This window comes from Cervus elaphus, chromosome 32 (genome assembly GCF_910594005.1).
Source record: "Cervus elaphus chromosome 32, mCerEla1.1, whole genome shotgun sequence".
Classification (NCBI taxonomy): Eukaryota; Metazoa; Chordata; class Mammalia; order Artiodactyla; family Cervidae; genus Cervus; species Cervus elaphus.
This window is the reverse complement of record NC_057846.1, coordinates 38,120,849-38,140,656: the sequence shown is the minus strand read 5'-3', so window position 1 is coordinate 38,140,656 and position 19,808 is coordinate 38,120,849. Positions and strand designations below refer to the sequence as shown.

Here is a 19,808-nt window from a genome sequence, read left to right as displayed (position 1 = left end):
TATGACCTGAGAAGTCAATTCCTAACTCCAGTTCCCAAAGGAAGCACAGAAAAGGCTTCCTGTCAGGTCAATTCTTTCTTTGGTGATAATCTCCTTGTATTTTGGTACATTTACAGATGCTTCTCTTGCCAGCCTGGCTTAAACTCTCTGGCTTACTTACATCTGTGAATTCTGCCTATCCTTAACACACTAATCCATGTTGATGCCAAGCGGCTCCTTGCTGTCATTTCACGCCCTGGCTGTGAATCGTCTGGTTCTGACCTTGTGGTCTTTCTGAAGGACAGCCAACCCTAAAGGACAATTCCACATGGAGATTTCTCTGTCCTAAGATTTCTGAAAGGTGTGCCTTAACTTATTCTTTGGTTGCTAAGTCATGTACAACACATCTGCAAGCCATGGACTATAGCTCCTCCAGGCTCCTCTGTCCATGGGATTTCCCAGGCGAGAACACTTGAGTCGGTTGCCATTTGCTTCTGCAGGGGATCTTCCTGACTCAGGGACTGAACCTGCGTCTCCAGCATTGGTAGGCAGGATTCTTTACCACTGAGCCACTAGCGAAGCCCACAACCTTAACTACTGTTGAGTAAATCTGACAGCAAGAGGGAAGGAGGGATAGCTTAGACGAAAGCTGGATTGTGTGAACATTTCCACGTTCCCTCTGATCCCACCTTGGTGCTGTGCAATGCACGGGGTCTGTTTATTGGGACATCAAGGGGTCCGGATGATGCCAGGGGTCTTCTTGTGTAGAGGCTACTGAAGACTGCTTTTCTGAGCCACAGAATAACGTTGGGGCTTCGTTAGCTCCCCTGTGCTCTGCAATTCCTCTGCTGTTAAATTGCCGTTGTCAATAAATCGTTTTATAACTAGCACGGTGTGTCATTATCCCTTTCACAACAAGTAGCATAGTCTGTCAGGCAACAGTGGTGTTGGAAGGCAGCATCCTACAGCAGGGACACATTATGGTGAGAAGAAACAGCTGCAGGCTCACAAAACGCTTTGAGTACTAATTTAACCTGCTCTCTATTGAGCCATTCCCAACTCCACGCATACCATTGTGTTTGGCTTCTTTTGTTTACAAGGACACACGAACATCCATTCAGATTCCATCAAAATGTGAGGATTAACTGAACATGCGGAAGACTCAGTGTTGCGTCCAAGACTCCCTGGAAACCAAGAAAGACCGCACACCAGGCTTGGAGGACGGAATACAGATCACAAAGTAAGCAGATAAACAGACTGGAATATGGCCAAGCAAGGGGGTAAAGAGAGTCAATGAAATTCTGTTAACAGGGTTATTTCATACTCCTTTTAGCACAGATGTTGTGTCCCTCCTAACCAACTGCTTTTCATTCTGCTTTAAAATATATATATATATATATATTAATTTGTTTTTAGCTGCATCCAGTCTTGGTTGCATCATGCAGGTTCTTCTGTTGCAGTGCCCAGGCTCAGCAGTTTTGGCACGTGGGCTTAGCTGCCCTGCAGCATATGGGATCTTAGTTCCCTGACCAGGAATTGAACCTGAGTCCCCTGCATTGTAAGGCAGATTCTTAATCACTGGACCACCAGGGAAGTCCCTCTGTTCTGTCTTATTGGCTGCTGCTTATCCATTAACTGTATTTACTCACATCTTGGCTTCCCTGGTGGCTCAGATGGTAAAGAATTCACTTGCAATGCAGAAGGCTTGGGTTTGATCCATGAGTCAGAAGATGCCCTGGAGAAGGGAAGGGCGACCCATTCCAGTATTCTTGCCTTTGGACAAGAACCCCACGGACAGAGGAGTGTGGCGGGCTACAGTCCACAGGGTCACAAAGAGTCAGACACAACTGAATGGTTTACACTTTCACTTCACTTTCTGGTATCTCAGGATGACTATTGCCTGCTTCTTTAACTGTTATGTTTCCCTTTCTGGTGCCTCTATCACCTCTTGATTCTCTTTGAGGATCAAGTCAAATTCAGAAGAGCCAGAATCCACAAGTACAAAATCACTTTACCCTTTCTGCCTAAGTCTTTCATTCTGAGTCTACTTATAGCAGCTCACCTGCCCAGGTGTGCATTCCTGGTCCAGTGGACACGACAGTAGACTTATGAGCTACACAGCATAGCCATCGATGCTTAAGAAGGCTCTCAGTACCACTTCTCTTAGCAGGACTATAGGCGGGGGCTCCATAAGGCAATTATACCTATGGAAAATTTCAAAGGTTTGCTTTATCTCCAGGTTCCATAAAAGGTGATTTCTGTGGATTGATTATATTGATTTGGGCTATGTCAATACACAAAGGACAGCTGAAGCAAGACCTAAGTAGCACATCTGAACAAAAGCTATCAGGTGAAAACATAGGAATTCTCTGCTTCTTTGTTTTCAAGGTATTAAATCAAATTAAAACAAAGTTAACACCTCACAGTCTGTATCTTTACATCACATTCTACTGACAGCTATGGGGACAAAATACTGGTAAGTTCCACCTTCTTTCCGTTTGAGAATACTATTGTTCTCCTGGTGGTTCTAATGGGGAAGTTGAGTTTTAGGTGAATGCAGGAATAGCCACTGAAACAAGAGCTTTTTTAAAAAGTTGAAGCATGGTTGATTTACAATGTTATGTTTATTTCTGCTAGACAGCAAGGTGATTCAGTTATATATACATACATACATATATATGTGTGTGTGTGTGTATATACACACACACTTAAAGAAATTATTTTCCATTATGGTATATCACAGGATATTGAATATAGTTGCCTGTGCTATATAGTAAGACCTTGTTGTTTATCCTATATATAATGGTTTGAATCTGCTAACCCCAATCTTCCAAACCATCTTTCCCCCACCTGCTTCTCCTTGGTAACCACAAGTCTTGAACAAAAGTGTTTTTGATGGAGAAAAAAGCAATGCAGTCCTAGGAGCCGTTGACTACACTCACCTGCTCAGTTCTCAAGGAGTAGATAGCAAAGTGGCACTCCTTATCCTTCTATGGTCAGGATTCCCCATCTGTAGTGCTGCCTAAACCTCTCGTCCCCTACAAGCAGCACTAGAGCTTATCTTCAGCCCAGCACCCTGATGAGCACGTGAACACCAAACTCCAAGGTCGATGGGACAGAGTTTTAAGAACAGCACACACAGAAGAATCTTTCCTGACTTTCCTGGGTGCCCTCCCAGCCCTCCCCCAGAAACGAGAGGGATATGAACTAGCAGAGTTTAAGATGACATGACTTAAAAAGAACCTTAATGCTTTCAATACTCACCATCTCATTGTAATTCAGTACTAGTACTACAGACAGATGGAGGGGCGGGGTGGGGGGGGGTTGGAAAGAAGGGAGAAAGAGTAAAAGAGAAAACACCAACCTAGCAGCAAGAAGAAATACATTTTTTATCCTGCATTTTTAGTGTTTTGATTCTCCCCTTTCCCTAGTTCTCCCTGAGGCCTGCAAGGTCGATCAGGACAAGATGTGGCCATGCGTCTTAAGCCTGTCTTAAACGCTGCAGTAAGCCACTAACCAGCTAACACTCTGCTTTCTGCTTGGCCCAAGTGAGTGGAAGAAATTAGAGTGGCATTTTGCCTGACCTTAAATAAATCTTGCCCAAACAGGAAGGATCTAAGAGATCACTCCAGACAGAAGTTGTTCACTTTTTTTTGTAGCAAACTCTATATTTCACCTTAAGTCTGACAAAGAGACTAACCAATAATGCAGATAAAACTAAAGCTTGCAAGTAAGAACCAACTACTCAGAGGTCTGGAGCGCTCTTGCTAGGAAAAAGGAATGACAATAGGCCTGAGTAGTGACAACTAGGGGTACTTGAGTAATAAAAGAAGTCACCTGGGCTGATGCAAGGAAGGGGAGCATTTTGGGGCAAGGTGAGCTAGGAGGGGGCTGGCTCTTCCTATGGGGCCAGTATCATGGGATCTGGAAATCCAATGGGAGAAGTCCAGCCAAGGGAAGAACATGATATGACTTGTATGTTTTGTTGTTTAAGTAATCTTTCTGGCTGCTGTATGGAGAATGGATTTGAAGATGGCAAGAAAGTGAGCAGTGAGATTATGGCAGTAAAGAAATAACCAGATGGGGGGAAGTGGGCCAATTCAGGATGTGCTGTGGATACAGATGGGGCGAGGCCTGTTGCTCGATGGGATGTGACTGAAGGAAAGAGGAGTCCAGGATGACACCCAGGTCTTGCCGTGAGCCCTGAGGCACCATTACTGAACTGGAAAATGTGGGGATAAACAAAGGTTTGCAGCAGCGCTGACGGGGCGAAAACCAAGACAGTTTTCTCCAGGACATGTTATGTTGAGATGCCGACTAGATATCTGAATGAATATATCAGGGAGGCACTGAGTGAGGTCATCAGGAGATGAGGTGCAAGGTCAGGGCCGAGAAAAACCAATGTATCAAGAGACACACTTAACTGTGTGGTGGCTCAGTTGGTAAAGGATCTCCCTGTGATGCAGGAGATGTGGGTTTGATCACTGAGTGGGGAAGATCCCCTGGAGAAGGAAATGGTGGCCCACTCCAGTATTCTTGTCTGGTAAACCCCATGGATAGAGGAGCCTGGTGGGCTACAGTCCATATGGTGTTGCCTAAGAGTCAGATGCAACTTAGTGAGTAAACAACAACAGACAGACAGTACTGGCGCTATGGAGTGAGAGATTTCACCTAGGGAAAACCTGTGGGCGAAGGAGAGACTTTAGGGTATTACCATACTTAGAAATGGGAAGAGAAGGAGGAGTCTGCATAGAAAACTGGACTTGTGGACAGTGGGAAGACAGCAAAATCACAAAAGTGTTCCTGGACCCTATTCCTAGAGGTTATGATTCAACAGATCTTGAACAAAGCCCAGTAACCTTAATTTTTTTTTTAAAAGCTCCCTGTATGCGTCTCCTTGTAAGCTGCAAGTTTTAATAGACACTTGACTAGAGGACAAAGCTGGGTAGTTGATGCCAGAACTCAAACCCAGCTCTTCTGACTTTTTAAAATGAGTCTGTCTAAATGTCATGGTTATAGTAGGATCCATCTATTCCTCAAAAGGTTAACTCCAGCTAATGCTCTAGATTTTTCATCTGCGGTCAACTTTTCGGACAGGGGCATCCATACCATCTCCATTTTCTCATCTTCCACTGATTCCTGGACCTACGAGCATCTCCTGACACCCTTGTCTCATTACACTGCTTTGCCCCAGTCAACGGAGCAAATAAACTGACCCCTCCTAAGTGTTACTTTAACCTGGTGATCACACTGACACCATGAGCCATTTCTTCCTTCATCAAAATCTCCACTCTTCCTTTGATACTGAAACTCCAACTAAAGCTTTTAATTTATCTACTTAAAAATAATTGTAATCTATAATGGAACTATATGCAGTTTTGTTTTGCAATTTTCCAAGTCTCCTGTAAATGTGCTATCATACTTTCATAATTTAAAAAAAAAAGAAAGAAAAATCTCCACTCGTGGATTTCTCAGTGACTCGTCATTTTTTTTTTCCTTCTCTGTTTCCTCCATGGCTCCTCTCTGTCCACTCCTTAACCACATACAGAATTCTACTCATGGTCTGCTGTGCTTTCTCTTCCCCAGCACTTGGGGATTTGGGGAGTAGGATGGAAAATGTGTAGTGTGGGAAACCATTGAGAACTAAAATACCGCCTGCCTATCAGTAACCAAAGGATACGGGAGCCATCAAACCATCACATTACAGCTGCCTGAATGGTGAGCCCTGGGGGAACTCAGGATGGAAACAAAGGGCTGCCCGCTGCCAAGCCCATCTAGCATCAACCAAGGCAGCCACCCCCGACAGTGCACCTGAGGAATCTCTGTATGAGAAAGCACAGGACATGAGCCCCAGGTATCTGAGGAGGGTATCAAAGGAATGGTTTCAATGACCCCAGACTCATGCATCTTCCCATACGAGGAAAGGGCTTCCCTCCTGGCTCAGACGGAAGAGAATCCATCTGCAGTGCAGGAGACCTGGGTTCGATCCGGTCTTCCGGGTCAGGAAGATCCCCTGGAGAGGGGAATGGCTACCCACTCCAGTATTCTTGTCTAGAGAATCCCATGGACAGAGGAGCCTGGTGGGCTACAGTCTGTGGGGTGGCAAAGAGCTGGACACAACTGAGACTAACATTTTCATTTTTCATACAGAGAAAAGCACTAAATTCCTTAACTTGAAATACTGGGATTTATTTTTTAATTAGAGGATAATTACTTACAATATTGCATTCGTTTCTGCCATGTATCAACATGAGTCAGCCATAAGTATACCCCTTCCTCTAGAACCTTCTTCCTACCTCCCTCAGGTTTTCTTTTGGTTAACAGTAATCCTAAGATCATGGCATCCAGTCCCATCACTTCATGGCAAATAGATGGGGAAACAGTGGAAACAGTGGCTGGCTTTAATTTTGGGGGCTCCAAAATCACTGCAGATGGTGATTGCAGCTATGAAATTAAAAGACGCTTACTCCTTGGAAGGAAAGTTATGTCCAACCGAGACAGCATATTAAAAAGCAGAGACATTACTTTGTCAACAAAGGTCCATCTAGTCAAGGCTATGGTTTTTCCAGTAGTTATGTATGGATGTGAGAGTTAGACTATAAAGAAAGCTGAGCTCTCAACAATTGATGCTTTTGAACTGTGGTGTTGGAAAAGACTCCTGAGAGTCCCTTGGACCCAACTGCAAGGAGATCCAACCAGTCCATCCTAAAGGAGATCAGTCCTGAGTGTTCACTGGAAGGACGGATGTTGAAACTGAAACTCCAATACTTTGGCCAACTGATGCGAAGAGCTGACTCATTTGAAAAGACCCTGATCCTGCGAAAGATTGAGGGCAGGAGCAGAAGGGAACGATAGAGGATGAGATGGCTGGATGGCATCACCGACTCAATGGACATGAGTTTGGGTAAACCCCGGGAGTTGGTGTTGGATAGGGAGGCCTGGCGTGCTGCAGTTCATGGGGTCACAAAGAGTCGGACATGACTGAGCGAGTGACTGAACCGAACTGAATCCTTGATATTGTGATTACCTGGTATTTTGTTGCAAAAATTTTATATATCCTGGCTTCTCCCCTTGTCCCTTCAGAATAGTTTTTTGGGCATTATCTGAGATGCCGTGCCCTGGGCTTAGAGTCCTAAAAAGTTTCTGCCGAATAAAACATAACTCTCAACTTTTAGGTTGTGCATCTTTCTTAGCCAACATCATTTAAGATTTTTTAATTTTGATGTGGGCTATTTTTTAAAGTCTCTACTGAATTTGTTACAGTATTGCTTCTGTTTTATATTTTGGCTCTTTGGCTGCAAGGCACATGGCATCTTAGCTCCCCGACCAGGAAATCTAACCTACACCCTTTTCACTGAAAGGCAAAGTCTTCACCCACTGGACCACCAGGGAAGTCCAAGTCACACCATCTTAAGTATTTCAGATAAAAACCTGCTCCTCCTATCTTTCTGATGGACAAGATCATTACTACCCTAAAGACCAACTTACTTGCCAAATTATAATGTTTGATGCTGATCCCTGGGCTTCAGGCTCATAACCCCAACTGCTTGATAAAGACAATTCATTGAACATTCCATGGGTTCAGTTTCGTTCAGTTGCTCTGACTCTTTGCAACCCCACAGACTATAGCACGCCAGGCCTCCCTGTCCATCACCACCTCCTGGAGCCTACTCAAACTCATGTGCATCGGCGTCGGTGATGCCATCCAACTATCTCATCCTCTGTCATCCCCTCCTCCTCAATCTTTCTGCCTTTAATCTTTCCCAGCATCAGGGTCTTTTCCAATGAGTCAATTCTTCACAGCAGGTGGCCAAAGTACTGGAGTTTCAGCTTCAGCATCAGTCCTTTCAATGAATATTCAGGACGGATCTCCTTTAGAATGGACTGGTTCATCCTATATTCCATGGGTATATTCCGTGCATGTGTATTCCATGGGTAGTTCCCACATAACTTGATCAAAAACCAAACTCATCATCTTGTTCTCCACACTAATTTCTTCTACTCTATTCATGATCTCACTTCAGGAAATCACCATTCATTCAGTCACTTTAACCCCAAATCAAGACAGCCCCAAACCTGGGGTTAATTCCTCAAGGTCTACTTCACTTATCCTCACCGCTGCATCCACGTAGCCACATAGCCTTGGTCATTTCATGTTCTTGGAATCTCCAATTTTCCCCTCCCCCTTTAAAGTATACCATCCAGCAAAGTTCAAGCCCCATCAGCAGTCCCATAGCTTAGCGCAAGCTACGTCTTGAGCTTTGCTCCCCTTTAAATCTCTGTGGCTGAACAGTAAGGTGGGGCAGGGGTTCGAAGGTATGACCATATCACTGCCTGATTATTACACTGCAGTGGCCTGGAACACATCATGGATGACTCTCAACTCTTAGCAGAGAATCCAAACATCTTCTACAATCTGACCTGCCTACCTCTCCCGAGAGCCCCAACTCCTGGTTTTCCACAGAGTTCCATGCAGCTTCCACGCTGCATGGGCTTGCAACTCTCCTTAACCTGAACATGGGGTTTTCAAATTACCCTCCTCCTTCCTAAGGAATTAGCCCAGAAAACGTATCACAGGACTTGAGGATTAGTAAATTAAAACACACTGTGCTTACTCTAGCCACACTCCCTTGAAAAAGACTTGTTTATAAGTCTATGTTATTCACTATACTAGAGTATAAACTCTTCAAAGGAAGGAATGGAATTTTATTTATTGTGGTGATATCTAGCATAGGTAGACAATTATTCATGGCTATCCAGCACTTTCACACCTTGGTTAGTTTTTCTTTGACACTCAACAAATTTCTAGAATGCACTTCCTTGTCCTTACTTATCCTGGTAGAAGGATACTAATTTAACAATCATATCACCAGGCTCAAGAAGTCCTCAGAGATGGACAAAGATAAGTCGTGCTTTTGTTTGCGGGTTTTTTGGCTTTCTTCTGTTTGCTTATCATCTGTTCAGACTATCTGTCAGAAGATTTCTTCAGTGAAGAAAATGAGAGCTGAATTGAAGCAAAATCTATATCCTCTTCCTCTTAAAGCTCTATGAGAAATGGCCTTTTAGAGAAATGGCCATTTTCTAGGAAGTTTAAGGTTTATTTCACCAGAATGGCAGACTGAATTGTGATTTCCTAAAAAAGGTGGTGGCCCTATTTCTGCAAATTCTTCTCCGTAAAATAATACTTGGCAATCAATGACATGAAGGAATGTTATTTGGTTGGGGGATTTTTTTTTTTTCATCATCCACAGTAGGAAACATTATGAAGTCACACACTGCTACCCAGAAGTTCCCATCTTTAAGGTCGATGTACTCAGTTATGTACACATTAAGCAAAAGTAGCACAGTTTACAACAATTCCATAGAAATCACCCTACTCTACTCCCAGAATCACAATTTCCTCCAATTCAGTGTTACTCACACTTTCTACTAAATACCCCTACTGGCAGAAGAAAATAAAGTCACATCTCCAAGGCATTTACAGATAGAGCCTAGAAAGATGTGGCATGCCCAAAAGGGCTTTGACATTTCTAGCTGCATCTCCACAATTCAAGAAAGTTTTTTTCCGTATTTGTGTTCATGTTTATATTTTACTTATCTGAAGGGAAATACAACTGATATTTCAGAAAGATGGACCAAGTCTATCTTGTAGTACCTTATGTTCCCAGGACACCCCATCCACATTCCTACACCAGGCTAGAATTTCGAGATATCTGTAGTTAAAAATGACCGATTATGTAAAATGTTCCTCAGTTTAGCCTTGTCCAGTTTCCCTAGGGTTAAATACAGATGAGCTATATTTGGAAGGACGATCACTGAAGTGATGCTATCTCCTCAATCTAACTCATCAGGAGTGATTCATGGACTTGTCCAACTGCTGGTGATGTCACCTGATTAAGGGAGTGTATGGTGGGATTCCCTACTGCTAAGTTACTAACTCCCGCCTTGTGATTAGTCAGTGACTTGTGGAGAAATACTCTCAAGTTCAGTTCTATAAACATTCTTTAACTTCTAAAACTTTCAGCCACTGATTTCAGCCTCCATGACACTTGTCTAAATCAATGAGTGTTATGACAGGTGCTAAATGACTTTCCATTTCCATCATTCCTTCTACATTTATTCATTTATTCTATTATAAACGAGTTGTCTCCTTCCATTTATTTTTGTATTCTTTTAAAAATATATCAGTGTAGATTCATGGATTCTTATTTAATAAGTTATAACCTTTACTATGATCTCTTTTGAGACTCAAATTGTCCCAGATGTGACCTGTCAAAGTCCTTTCGAGGTGACTATTTCTTTTTTACAAGTTCAATTTGAGGAACACTACACAAAATAACTGAACTTTACACTTGTAAAAATTCAATGTAATGAACAACAAAGAAAGACTATGCAATTATTTGGATTAAAGAAGGCTAAAGAGACCTTGCAACTGAATGAAAGCCATGATCTAGGATTTTTGTTATTGTTATAAAGGACTTTCCAGAACAACTGATAAAAGATGAATAAGGTCTTTAGACTGGACAACAGAATTGTATCAATGTGAATTTCTTGATAAATATACTACAGTCCTGTCAAAAAATGTGTTTTTTTTTTTACAAACATACAGTACTTAAAGCATTTAGGGGAAATGTATTTAGGGCAAAGGGAGAATCATGTTTGCTACTTAATCGTAAGTCAAAACACAAACCATCATTGTCTAATTACAAATACATCCACTGATAAACACAGAAAGACATGATGTCAAAGCCAGTATGGTCAAATGATAACATTTGAAGGTTGTGAGTAAAGAACTTAATGGAATTTTTTTTTTTTTGTACTACACTGCAACTTTCTTAAAAGTCTGAACTATGTCACAATACATTTTCTAAAAGAAACCCCTATAAGTCACCTCCTCACCCAATGCAGTAATTCCTTCTACCACTATCACCACCAGCAGACACACAGCCCTCGCTTGCCTATGTACAGTTTGCAGGAGAATGTAGTCCAGGAAGAATGCTCCGGTATATGCACATTTCTAGTTGCTGGCTTGACCCCAAATATGCTATCTTAAAACTTAGCTCCCGTGATGTGGCCTCTGGCTTTGCAGCAAAAACAGAATAATCTTGTCTCCAGTTCCATATGGGCCAGTTGGAATGTGTCCCTAGCCCTGAGGCCAGTTAGCCGCTTTTTATAAAACCATTACACATACAAAGTGATTTCCTGAGTCATCACCGTTACTGCCATCACGGCTGTCTTCATGGGTGTGAACCACAATGGTTGATTTATTGCTCTAATACTGATGGCTTGAAACTTGATTTTTGAACAAAGGGCCCACATTTTCATTTTGCACTCAGTATCACAAATTTTGCACCCAGATCTGCTGCCACAAGCCTATGGGGGCACTTTGGTGTAAACTGGACACCTACGAGAGCAAGGTCTTGGCTATAAAACGGCCACAAGGAAACCCAGCCCCTTCACTCATGTGGTTGCAACCACGTTCTGGGGTGCATTCCTGCCTGGTGGGGTGCAGGCTGCATTTCAAAGCCCATCCCCTTCCTTAGCTAGATGCTCTAAGCACCAGATAAACATGAAGATGTTTGGTTTATATTTAATTTTGCCATCAAGAGAGGGCTATGGACCACTTTTAGCATGTGAAATTTTCATCAAAGCCATGAAGCCAAGATGCATAACAGGTTTAATTGGATATCTCCTCTAAGTTTTCAGAAAGATGCCACCCTCTTGGACTTCCTTGACAGTCCAGTGGTTAAGAATCTGCCTGCCAATGCAGGGAACATGGGTTTGATTCCTGGTCCGGGAAGATCTCCCATGCCATGGGATAGCTAAACCCATGTGCCACAACTACTGAACCTGCGAACCTCAACTACTGAAGCCTGTGAACCCTTGAGACCATGCCCTGCAACAGGAGTAGCTCCTTTTTGCTGCAACTAGAGAAAGCCCAGGCGCAGCAATGAAGAGCCAGCACAACCAAAACTAAATATGTAAGCAAAAATAATTTTTTTTTAAAAAGATAACACCCTCTCCCACCAAAGCAAATAAAAATAATACCGTTTTTGCTATGGGGCTGTGAAATGAGGTAGGGAGTTTCAAAGCTTTTAAAAGGGATTCTCGTCTAAGTTTTTCACTCATTCTTGGCACAACTACATAGATATTTTAGGAGGAGTGTCTCCAATAAGCTTTTTAAGTAAGAGTCAGGATGCATATTTTATAGATTCCTCTTTTAAAAAATAACCAACAGAACAATGGGTTCCTGCTTCAATTTATCTCAAGTTGCCAACTTGCTATGTGACTGTAACAGGCCAATGTTTCTCTCAACTCCCAATTCCCATATAGCAGAAATAGTTTGGGTGTCAAGAAGAGTTTGCCTAACCAAAGGGTTAATGACAGAGGACAAACATGTTGTAAGCAGATGAAGAAGAGGAAGAAAAATGGGAAGGAAGAGCAATGGCTAAGCAGCCAAATGTTCACCCATGAAAATAAACAACTACGAATAACTGAATATTTCTCGTTTTGACAACCGTCCAGCAGCAGAAGTAACAGATGCCACTGCGGTCCAACCACCTCCAGCTCGACTGAGTCAGACAAACGAGAGGAGGCCCGTGGGAGATGCTCCCTGGAGACGGACTTCTGCCAACTTGGTGGGGGGAATGTGGCTGGGCTGTGTTTATTTATTTACCTTTAGAAAAATCACTTTGAAATGGAGCTTCAGTTACTTCCAGCCCCAGGCAGCTGGATGGGCAGCCAGCATCTCTCTGACATGGGGCGGGATGATGAAGGAAAATGCAATGGTTTAAGACAATGGGCACTCCAGCTACTAAAACAAAATCTGTACCAATCTTTTTGGCCACTAAGGAATAGCTCATGATTTTATGTAACTATATATAATGCATTTATATATAATAAGTATAAATATATATATTATATATATGTATTCTGTATGTGTTAGTTGTTCAGTGATGTCTGACTCTTCGAGACCCCATGGACTGTAGCCCACCAGGCTCCTCTGTCCATGGAATTCTCTAGGCAAGAATACGGGCATGGGTTGCCATTCCCTTCGCCAGGGGATCTTCCTGACCCAGGGATCAAACCTGGGCCTCTTGCACTGTAGGCAGATTCTTTGCCATCTGAAACCAGGGAAGCCACATATGTATTACACGTGTGCATATATTGTTGTTAAACTGCTCAGTCATGTTGGACTCTTCATGGCCCCATGGATTGTAGGCCGCCAGACTCCTCTGACCACAGGATTTCCCCGGCAAAAATACTGGAGTGGTTGCCATTTCCTTATCCAGAGGATCTTCCTGACCTTGGGATAGAACCTGAGTCTCCTGCATTATAGGCAGATTCTTTACCACTGAGCTCACAGGGAAGCCCATGTGCATATATATATTCACATATACGTAGTGTGTGTGTGTGTGTGTGTGTGTGTGTGTGTACAATTTGACCAAATGAAAGAACTCAATTTATTCAGAAACAGAGTAAGAAAGCAACCATTGCTTCCCTCAAGGAAACACATGCACATGAACTTGTGTTTCTAAGATGGTTCTCAAATTCCCATTTGACAGAAGAATGCAATTAACAGGGCTTAGTAGCAAGAACAGAAGGATGAATGGATGGATTTATGATCTGGTTCCATGCCTTCCATCTATTTGCTGGGAGACCTGTGGTCAAGCCATCTAACCTTTTTCTGAATGTCATTTTCTCAGCTATTAAGTGCCAACTACTTCCTAAACAGTGCTTCCTAAGGTGTTCTAGGTTTCAGGGTCTTCCCACTTTAAAGTAGGGTCCACAGACCAACTGGCAACATTGGCATGATCTGGGAACTTAGAAATGGCAGAATCTCAGACCTTGGGCTGGACATATTGACTCCTCTTAACTGAATCGTCTACATTTTAATAGGAATTCAGCTGACTTGCGTGCATGTTAAAAGTTTGAGAAGCCCTGTTCCTGGGTACGCTGTCCCAAGGTTATACTATCATAGACTCACTTAGATAACCTCATACAAACACAGCTTCCCTGGTCCATTCTCAGGGCTGGGGTAGAAGCCAGGAATCTGCATAGTTAACTGATTCCCCAGGTGGGACCATTTCAATGAAAATATGAGTGACATGAATAAAATAATAGTGTCAATATTTTTTCCCTTGAGAATCAGATGATCTCTAAGTGATAGCGTGCCGGCAAGCTTCCTGGTGTTTTTATAGAGATAAGCTAACATGATCATGACAAGCCATCTCTCAGTTGAATGGCTCAGATGCCATGAAGGTTTTGCCCACTGCAGTTTTGAAACTGCTAAATTTTTAATGGATCATTGGTTAGATGCAGGAAGCATAAGAAGCTCTGATGTTGAACTACAATAATTTAATCAATCATACAAAAATGGTCCTAATTTTGCAAAGTCCCCTCGAGACAATTGTCATCAGATTCATGAGATACCTTCATATATCAGAATCTTTATTTAGCACATGAAGAGGCCTTTAGCACTTCAAAAACCAATCTTAAAAAGAAGAAATATAGTGACAATTATATCCAATTTGGCTTTTCATTTATTGGGAATAAAAACTATCCTCATGTGCAATGTTGTTTGCTGGGAAATGCTTGCAAATAGCATGCAGAAATTCCTTATTTCAACAGAATATGAAAATTATAAAAAAAAATAAGAACTGTTTTTTTTTTTTTTTTCCAACCTTCTGTAAGTAAATCAAAAGAATTCTAAGCAAGGTCCTAAACACAGTTTTTCCCTCCACTTTTGATACTATTAAACATAGTTAAGTTTCAATTTACATTTTAATGTACACTGGTTCCCAAGTCAAATGCAATATTTAATGATAAATCACGTCTTGACTTACATAAATAATTTTAAATAAATGAAAGAATCTGTCACTTGCTACATAGGAAGAGATTCAAAATATGTTTAATTATATTAAGCTAAGTGCATAACATGGGCTTTAAAGATTTTCTTTTTTACTTAAAAATCACATCTTTATTATAGTCATGTGTGCATATCCTGTACAAGAATGACCAAGTGATTTTTTAATCCCTAAAGAGATTTGCAAGATTATTATCAAAAAAGTATCTGCTGACTCTAAAAAGTAGGCAGTGAAAAGAAAAGTGTTCTCCATTTTTAAAACATTCTTTAATCCTATCCTACTTTTGAGAATTGGGTACTTAGGGCTGGCCTCAAATGGAGTTTTAGAGTCTAGACAGCCATAACCCACAGAAAAATTACTAAGGCACTAGAAATGTAACTGAGTTCAATTAGTTTAAGTATTAACACTTCCTGGCTAATGATGCTGGAGATACAAATATGTAGGACCAAATATGTCATAATAACTGATGATTGATATGAGTTAACTGTGTGAGGTATGATTTTAGACACTGTAGTTGTCAATACCTCTAACTCTTATAATAACCCTATGAAGTCAGCAGCCTTTTATCATAACATTAGATGCAGAGAGAAGAATCAATTGGCCCCCACCGCAATGCTAAGCAGTGGACTTAGTAACTGGAAACCAACAGGACTCCAGTATCTGAGTTCTCAGTCACCAGGATACACATTCCTGAAACAGGAAACTCTCGGAGCAAAGGCACATGTCCGAGAAGTGAGGGTGATGAGCATACGGGCAATGTGTTTAGAAGGACAGCGTACAGTGTATACAATCAAAGGTTGCGGAAGTTAACAAAAGATGTGTTTGAGCCATTCTCTGCCAAGTTTTCTAAGGAGGGGGAAACCTTTGGAGGTTTCCAGCAGGCACGTAATAGCCAGGAATGAATGAGTAAGTGTGGAGGTGACAGAGTGTGGAGGTGGACAGATTCATGAGATGCTATATTTAGGATACCATACATGTGGGGCTCTAGAGGAAGTAGTAAAAAGAAGGGGACAGGCGATATGGAAGACACAAAGGAAATGGAGGGGACTTGTGTTGAAATACCCTACTCGGTTTTGCATCTCTTCTCTTTGAGCTCTAGAGGATAATCTGCTTCACCCTGACTAGACTAGGGTCAAACACCTTGGTGAGGCTGACCAAGGCTACGCTAGGAGCACAGAGGTGGACATCTTAAGGAAGAATAAAGTCAAACATTCCCTGTCTCAGCTGACCAGTCGTAAAGTTATTTGTGGGCTAAAATTAAATACCTACAGGTACAGGGGAAACGTTTCCCACAGCTCTTACATAAAGCAGAGCTTACAAGATGACCTCCTCTTTGGCCTCCAAGGGCCCAGTCAACGTGCAAGCAAGAGCTTCCCCAAGTGTGAGGACAGTGAAGGTGATGGGCCTGTGCTCAGAGGGAGATTTCATTTCCCCAGAAACAGAAACGCCTCTGCAATGCACAATTTATTCTTATTCTCAATCCCCAAACCATCCACATTTGCTACAAAGAACTCCTTGAGTCCTCAGATAAATGGCGCTTGTCCTGTATTCTTCACGGCACTCTCAAAAGCAGCATTCAAAAAGGTATTAATACAATAACAAGAAGAGTGACCATTGCTGGCCTCCTCTTTTGAGGGGCTGCGGGGCAGGCTTTTACACTCCTTGGCTCAGGAGATTTCATGCAGACCCACTGGGGTGGAAGGGATGAAGACATTTAAGGAAGAGAGAGGAAGTTTGTGTATGTCTAAACATGTTTGAGATGATAAAAACACTGATGCTAAACGTGATGAAGAAACCTTAGGCTCTTCTGAAAGGCAATCTTTCTTTTTTTTTTTCCCTCAAGAGCCTTTTTGTCAGTCCTACTTGGGTCAAACAAATGCAGTTTAAAAACCCATTTCCATGTTTTAAGATTCAGAGGGAAGAGGTTTAACAGGAGGCTATAAAACTCCCTTAATCTTTAATGTCTTATTTTTGCAGATTTGCTGGCAAAGTACAGTAAACAGTCACTGCTCAACATTTCCCATCAATGCCCCCTGAACTGTGTCACTGGTGATGAAGAGCAGAATCCATTTGCGTGACTTTTTCTCTTTTCTTTTTTGGGGGGGAACCATTTCTCCTGGTATTGTGGAGGCACCTGCATTTTGACAACCTAGGCAGAACCTTAGCCCAGCTCACTGGCTGATTGTCTTCCAGAGGGAATTCTCAAACATTAAAAACACAATTTTAGAAGAGGGGACTGATTCGCGGTGGAGAGAATTCTGATGGTTTCTCGCCGGCCCCTCATTTCCCTGCTATAGAAGCACCTGGCCTGTCCCAAGCCCCTCTATGAAAGGCTAGTCTGTATCCCTGCAGGACAAGAGGGTCACCCTGAATATACTCACAAGCGATGCGCACAGAGGCCTTTCTGCTTTTGGAGGTCCCCAGGTGGCTCCACGCCACACACTGACACCAGTAATCCTCGGGCCCGTGGAAGTCTTCCACCTGCTGCCTGGTGACATTGATGAACACCTCCCGGACCTTCAAGCCTGCAGAGGAGACAGAGCCAATCCACTGAGGCCAGTGTATTCCTCAAAGAGAAAGTTAAGGCCAGCCCAACCTCTTCCTGTTAATTAAAACCACTCCGTTTTTAATCAAGGCGAGGTTTTAATTACTTTGACAATAATATATTACTGCTTATTAAATTCCAACAGCTGAGTAGGCTGAAAAGAACAAGTGTAAAATATTAACCAATGTGGTTCCCATACAATAGAATTGTTTTCACACTCCCTTGACACCATGCTTTCTTTTTTTCCCAGCTCTTATAAACATTCTTTTTTTTTTTTTCTTAAAGAAATTTTTTTATTAGTGTACAGTTGATTTACAATGTTGTATTAGTTTCAGGTGCCCAGCAAAGTGAATCAGTTATACATATACATACATCCACTCTTTTTTAGATTCTACTCCCACATAGGTCATTGCAGAGTATTGAATAGAGTTCCCTGTGCTATATAGGAGGATCTGACTAGTTATCTATTTTGTATACCGGAGTATGCATATATCAATCCCAATCTCCCAAGTTATTCTCCCCCTTCCACTCTGTCTTTCTTGATGTAAAATCTACCATGAAGAATGTAACACCGAATTAATTGCTGGGATTCTAAAGAGGTCTCAACAAACCAACCCCAGGACACGGTTCCAGGTGGTTCTAAATGCCCCCACCTCTGGGTACGGCAGGAGAGGGTCACTGTAGCCATGCAGCTTAGAATAAGGAGGGGACAGAGGTTGTGCATGGTGAAGAGTCCAGGAATCCAAGGAAAAGCCAAAAACTCCAGACAACCCAAGGAATGCAGACAAGCTGAACTAAGTTGATCTTAAGTCCTTGAATCTCTTCTTGAGAACCCAGGAAGAAAGGTTCTTGCTGCAACGGAATGAGGAAGTAAAGAAAAGGAGAAGCTTTTATAGAAAGAGGGGTGAAGACTACATTTAGGAAATGGGATAAACTAAGACCTCGACCTTGTCATTTTTTCATTACTGTATCTTTGTATACTCCATCTAATAGTCAAAAAGTTTGCCTGATGCATCTTATTGGGGAGTGTGAATTTCTTCCAAACCTTTATCCAAGGACTATCAGCCTTTCTTTTTTGGGGGAAGGGCAGCCACTTTGCATGAAGTGCAGAGGGGAAAAGGACACCTTCTTCACTAGCATCAGGTAAACCATTACAAGCAGGCGAGCAGCCTTTAGAGTCAGCATGCTCTCTGCAGCCAGCGGCATCTGCCAAGTCTGTGCTCTGCCCTGGTATAGGCGGCATGGGAGAAAAAAAGCCTATTGAATCCCACCTAAGTGCCCAGCATCACTATAAGCCTTTCATCTGTTCCCTCTTTACGTTTCCGCAGTGCCCTGACACTGCTGAGGCTGCTGAAGCCTCACTCTGCAGGCCAAAGAACGGACTTAAGAGTCATTTGTCTGCAATCACACAGTCTGGAAATGGAAGATCCAGGATTTGACCCAAACCAGGACTCTGCACATTCCCCTCATCCAAATTCAACTCAGTCCTCATATTTCAGGTACTTACCTTAATTATGGAAATAAGACTGATACATGGTATATTTAAAGAAAATCTGGGTGCATAACTAGGCTTTTTCCTTTATGTTCAAAAGGAATTCAGGGGACAGAACAATAACAGTCCAAAGGAGCCAAGGACTCTTGGTGGAGGAGGTGGAATTTGATTATACCCTGGGTGCTGGTAGGATTTAAAGAACAAGAATGGAGGTGGACTAGTCAGCCTGGGGAAACACTGCCTTCCACTCAACTGATGACATGCTATTTATAGTGTGTGATGAGAGCACTTAAGGGTCACATCAACCAGCATGTACACAATCTGAGTAAGACTTTCTGAGTTTGGGGGAGGTACCATGCATAGAAAAACATCTTGAGGACAGTTGATAATTCACATCTCTGCGCAGGGCGCAGAAGCACACCTTCTACCTTATCAGAGATCTAAGTCCTGAAAGCCACCTTCTACATCGAACAGAAAAGAAGCCTTAGAGGGATTTTTATTGTTATTGTGTCCCTGCTTTTCTTTAATTTGCACTTAAATAAAAGAAGTGGGAATGAACGCATCAGGGCAAGGAGAAGGCAGAGCTAGCAGGTGAAGAGAAGGAGAAAAGAAAGTAAGGTTACAAAAGAGGTTGTGAGGACAGAAAGCATACTGGAGTGTGCCATTCATACTGGGGATTTGAAAGTTAGGCTGAATAAACAAAAATAAAGAACTAGGCTGCGGAGAAGAGGCCTTATATTTCCTGGGTTTGATTTGAGACGAATGGTGGATGATCTACTTTGAGCTGTGCAAGGGAAGAGAGAGAACACCAAATCAGCGTGTCCAGGTGTGAGGTGGGTAACTGACATGCCCGAGTTCCCCTGTCATGGAATGAGGAGACTCAGAGACAGACATTTGGCAATCAGCTCTCACTGAAGAAGCATTC

At 42.4% G+C, this 19,808-nt stretch overlaps 1 protein-coding gene across 4 annotated transcripts in view; it reads right to left on the bottom strand.

The window, feature by feature from the left end:
- UNC5D (unc-5 netrin receptor D) overlaps positions 1–19,808 on the bottom strand; it is a 605,139-nt gene that overhangs the window by 234,464 nt on the left and 350,867 nt on the right. For all 4 annotated transcript variants that reach the window (XM_043893835.1, XM_043893837.1, XM_043893836.1 and 1 more), the window contains exon 3: positions 17,228–17,371. In XM_043893835.1, coding sequence (XP_043749770.1) covers positions 17,228–17,371 — 144 coding nt within the window. The remainder of the gene's footprint in view (positions 1–17,227; positions 17,372–19,808) is intronic.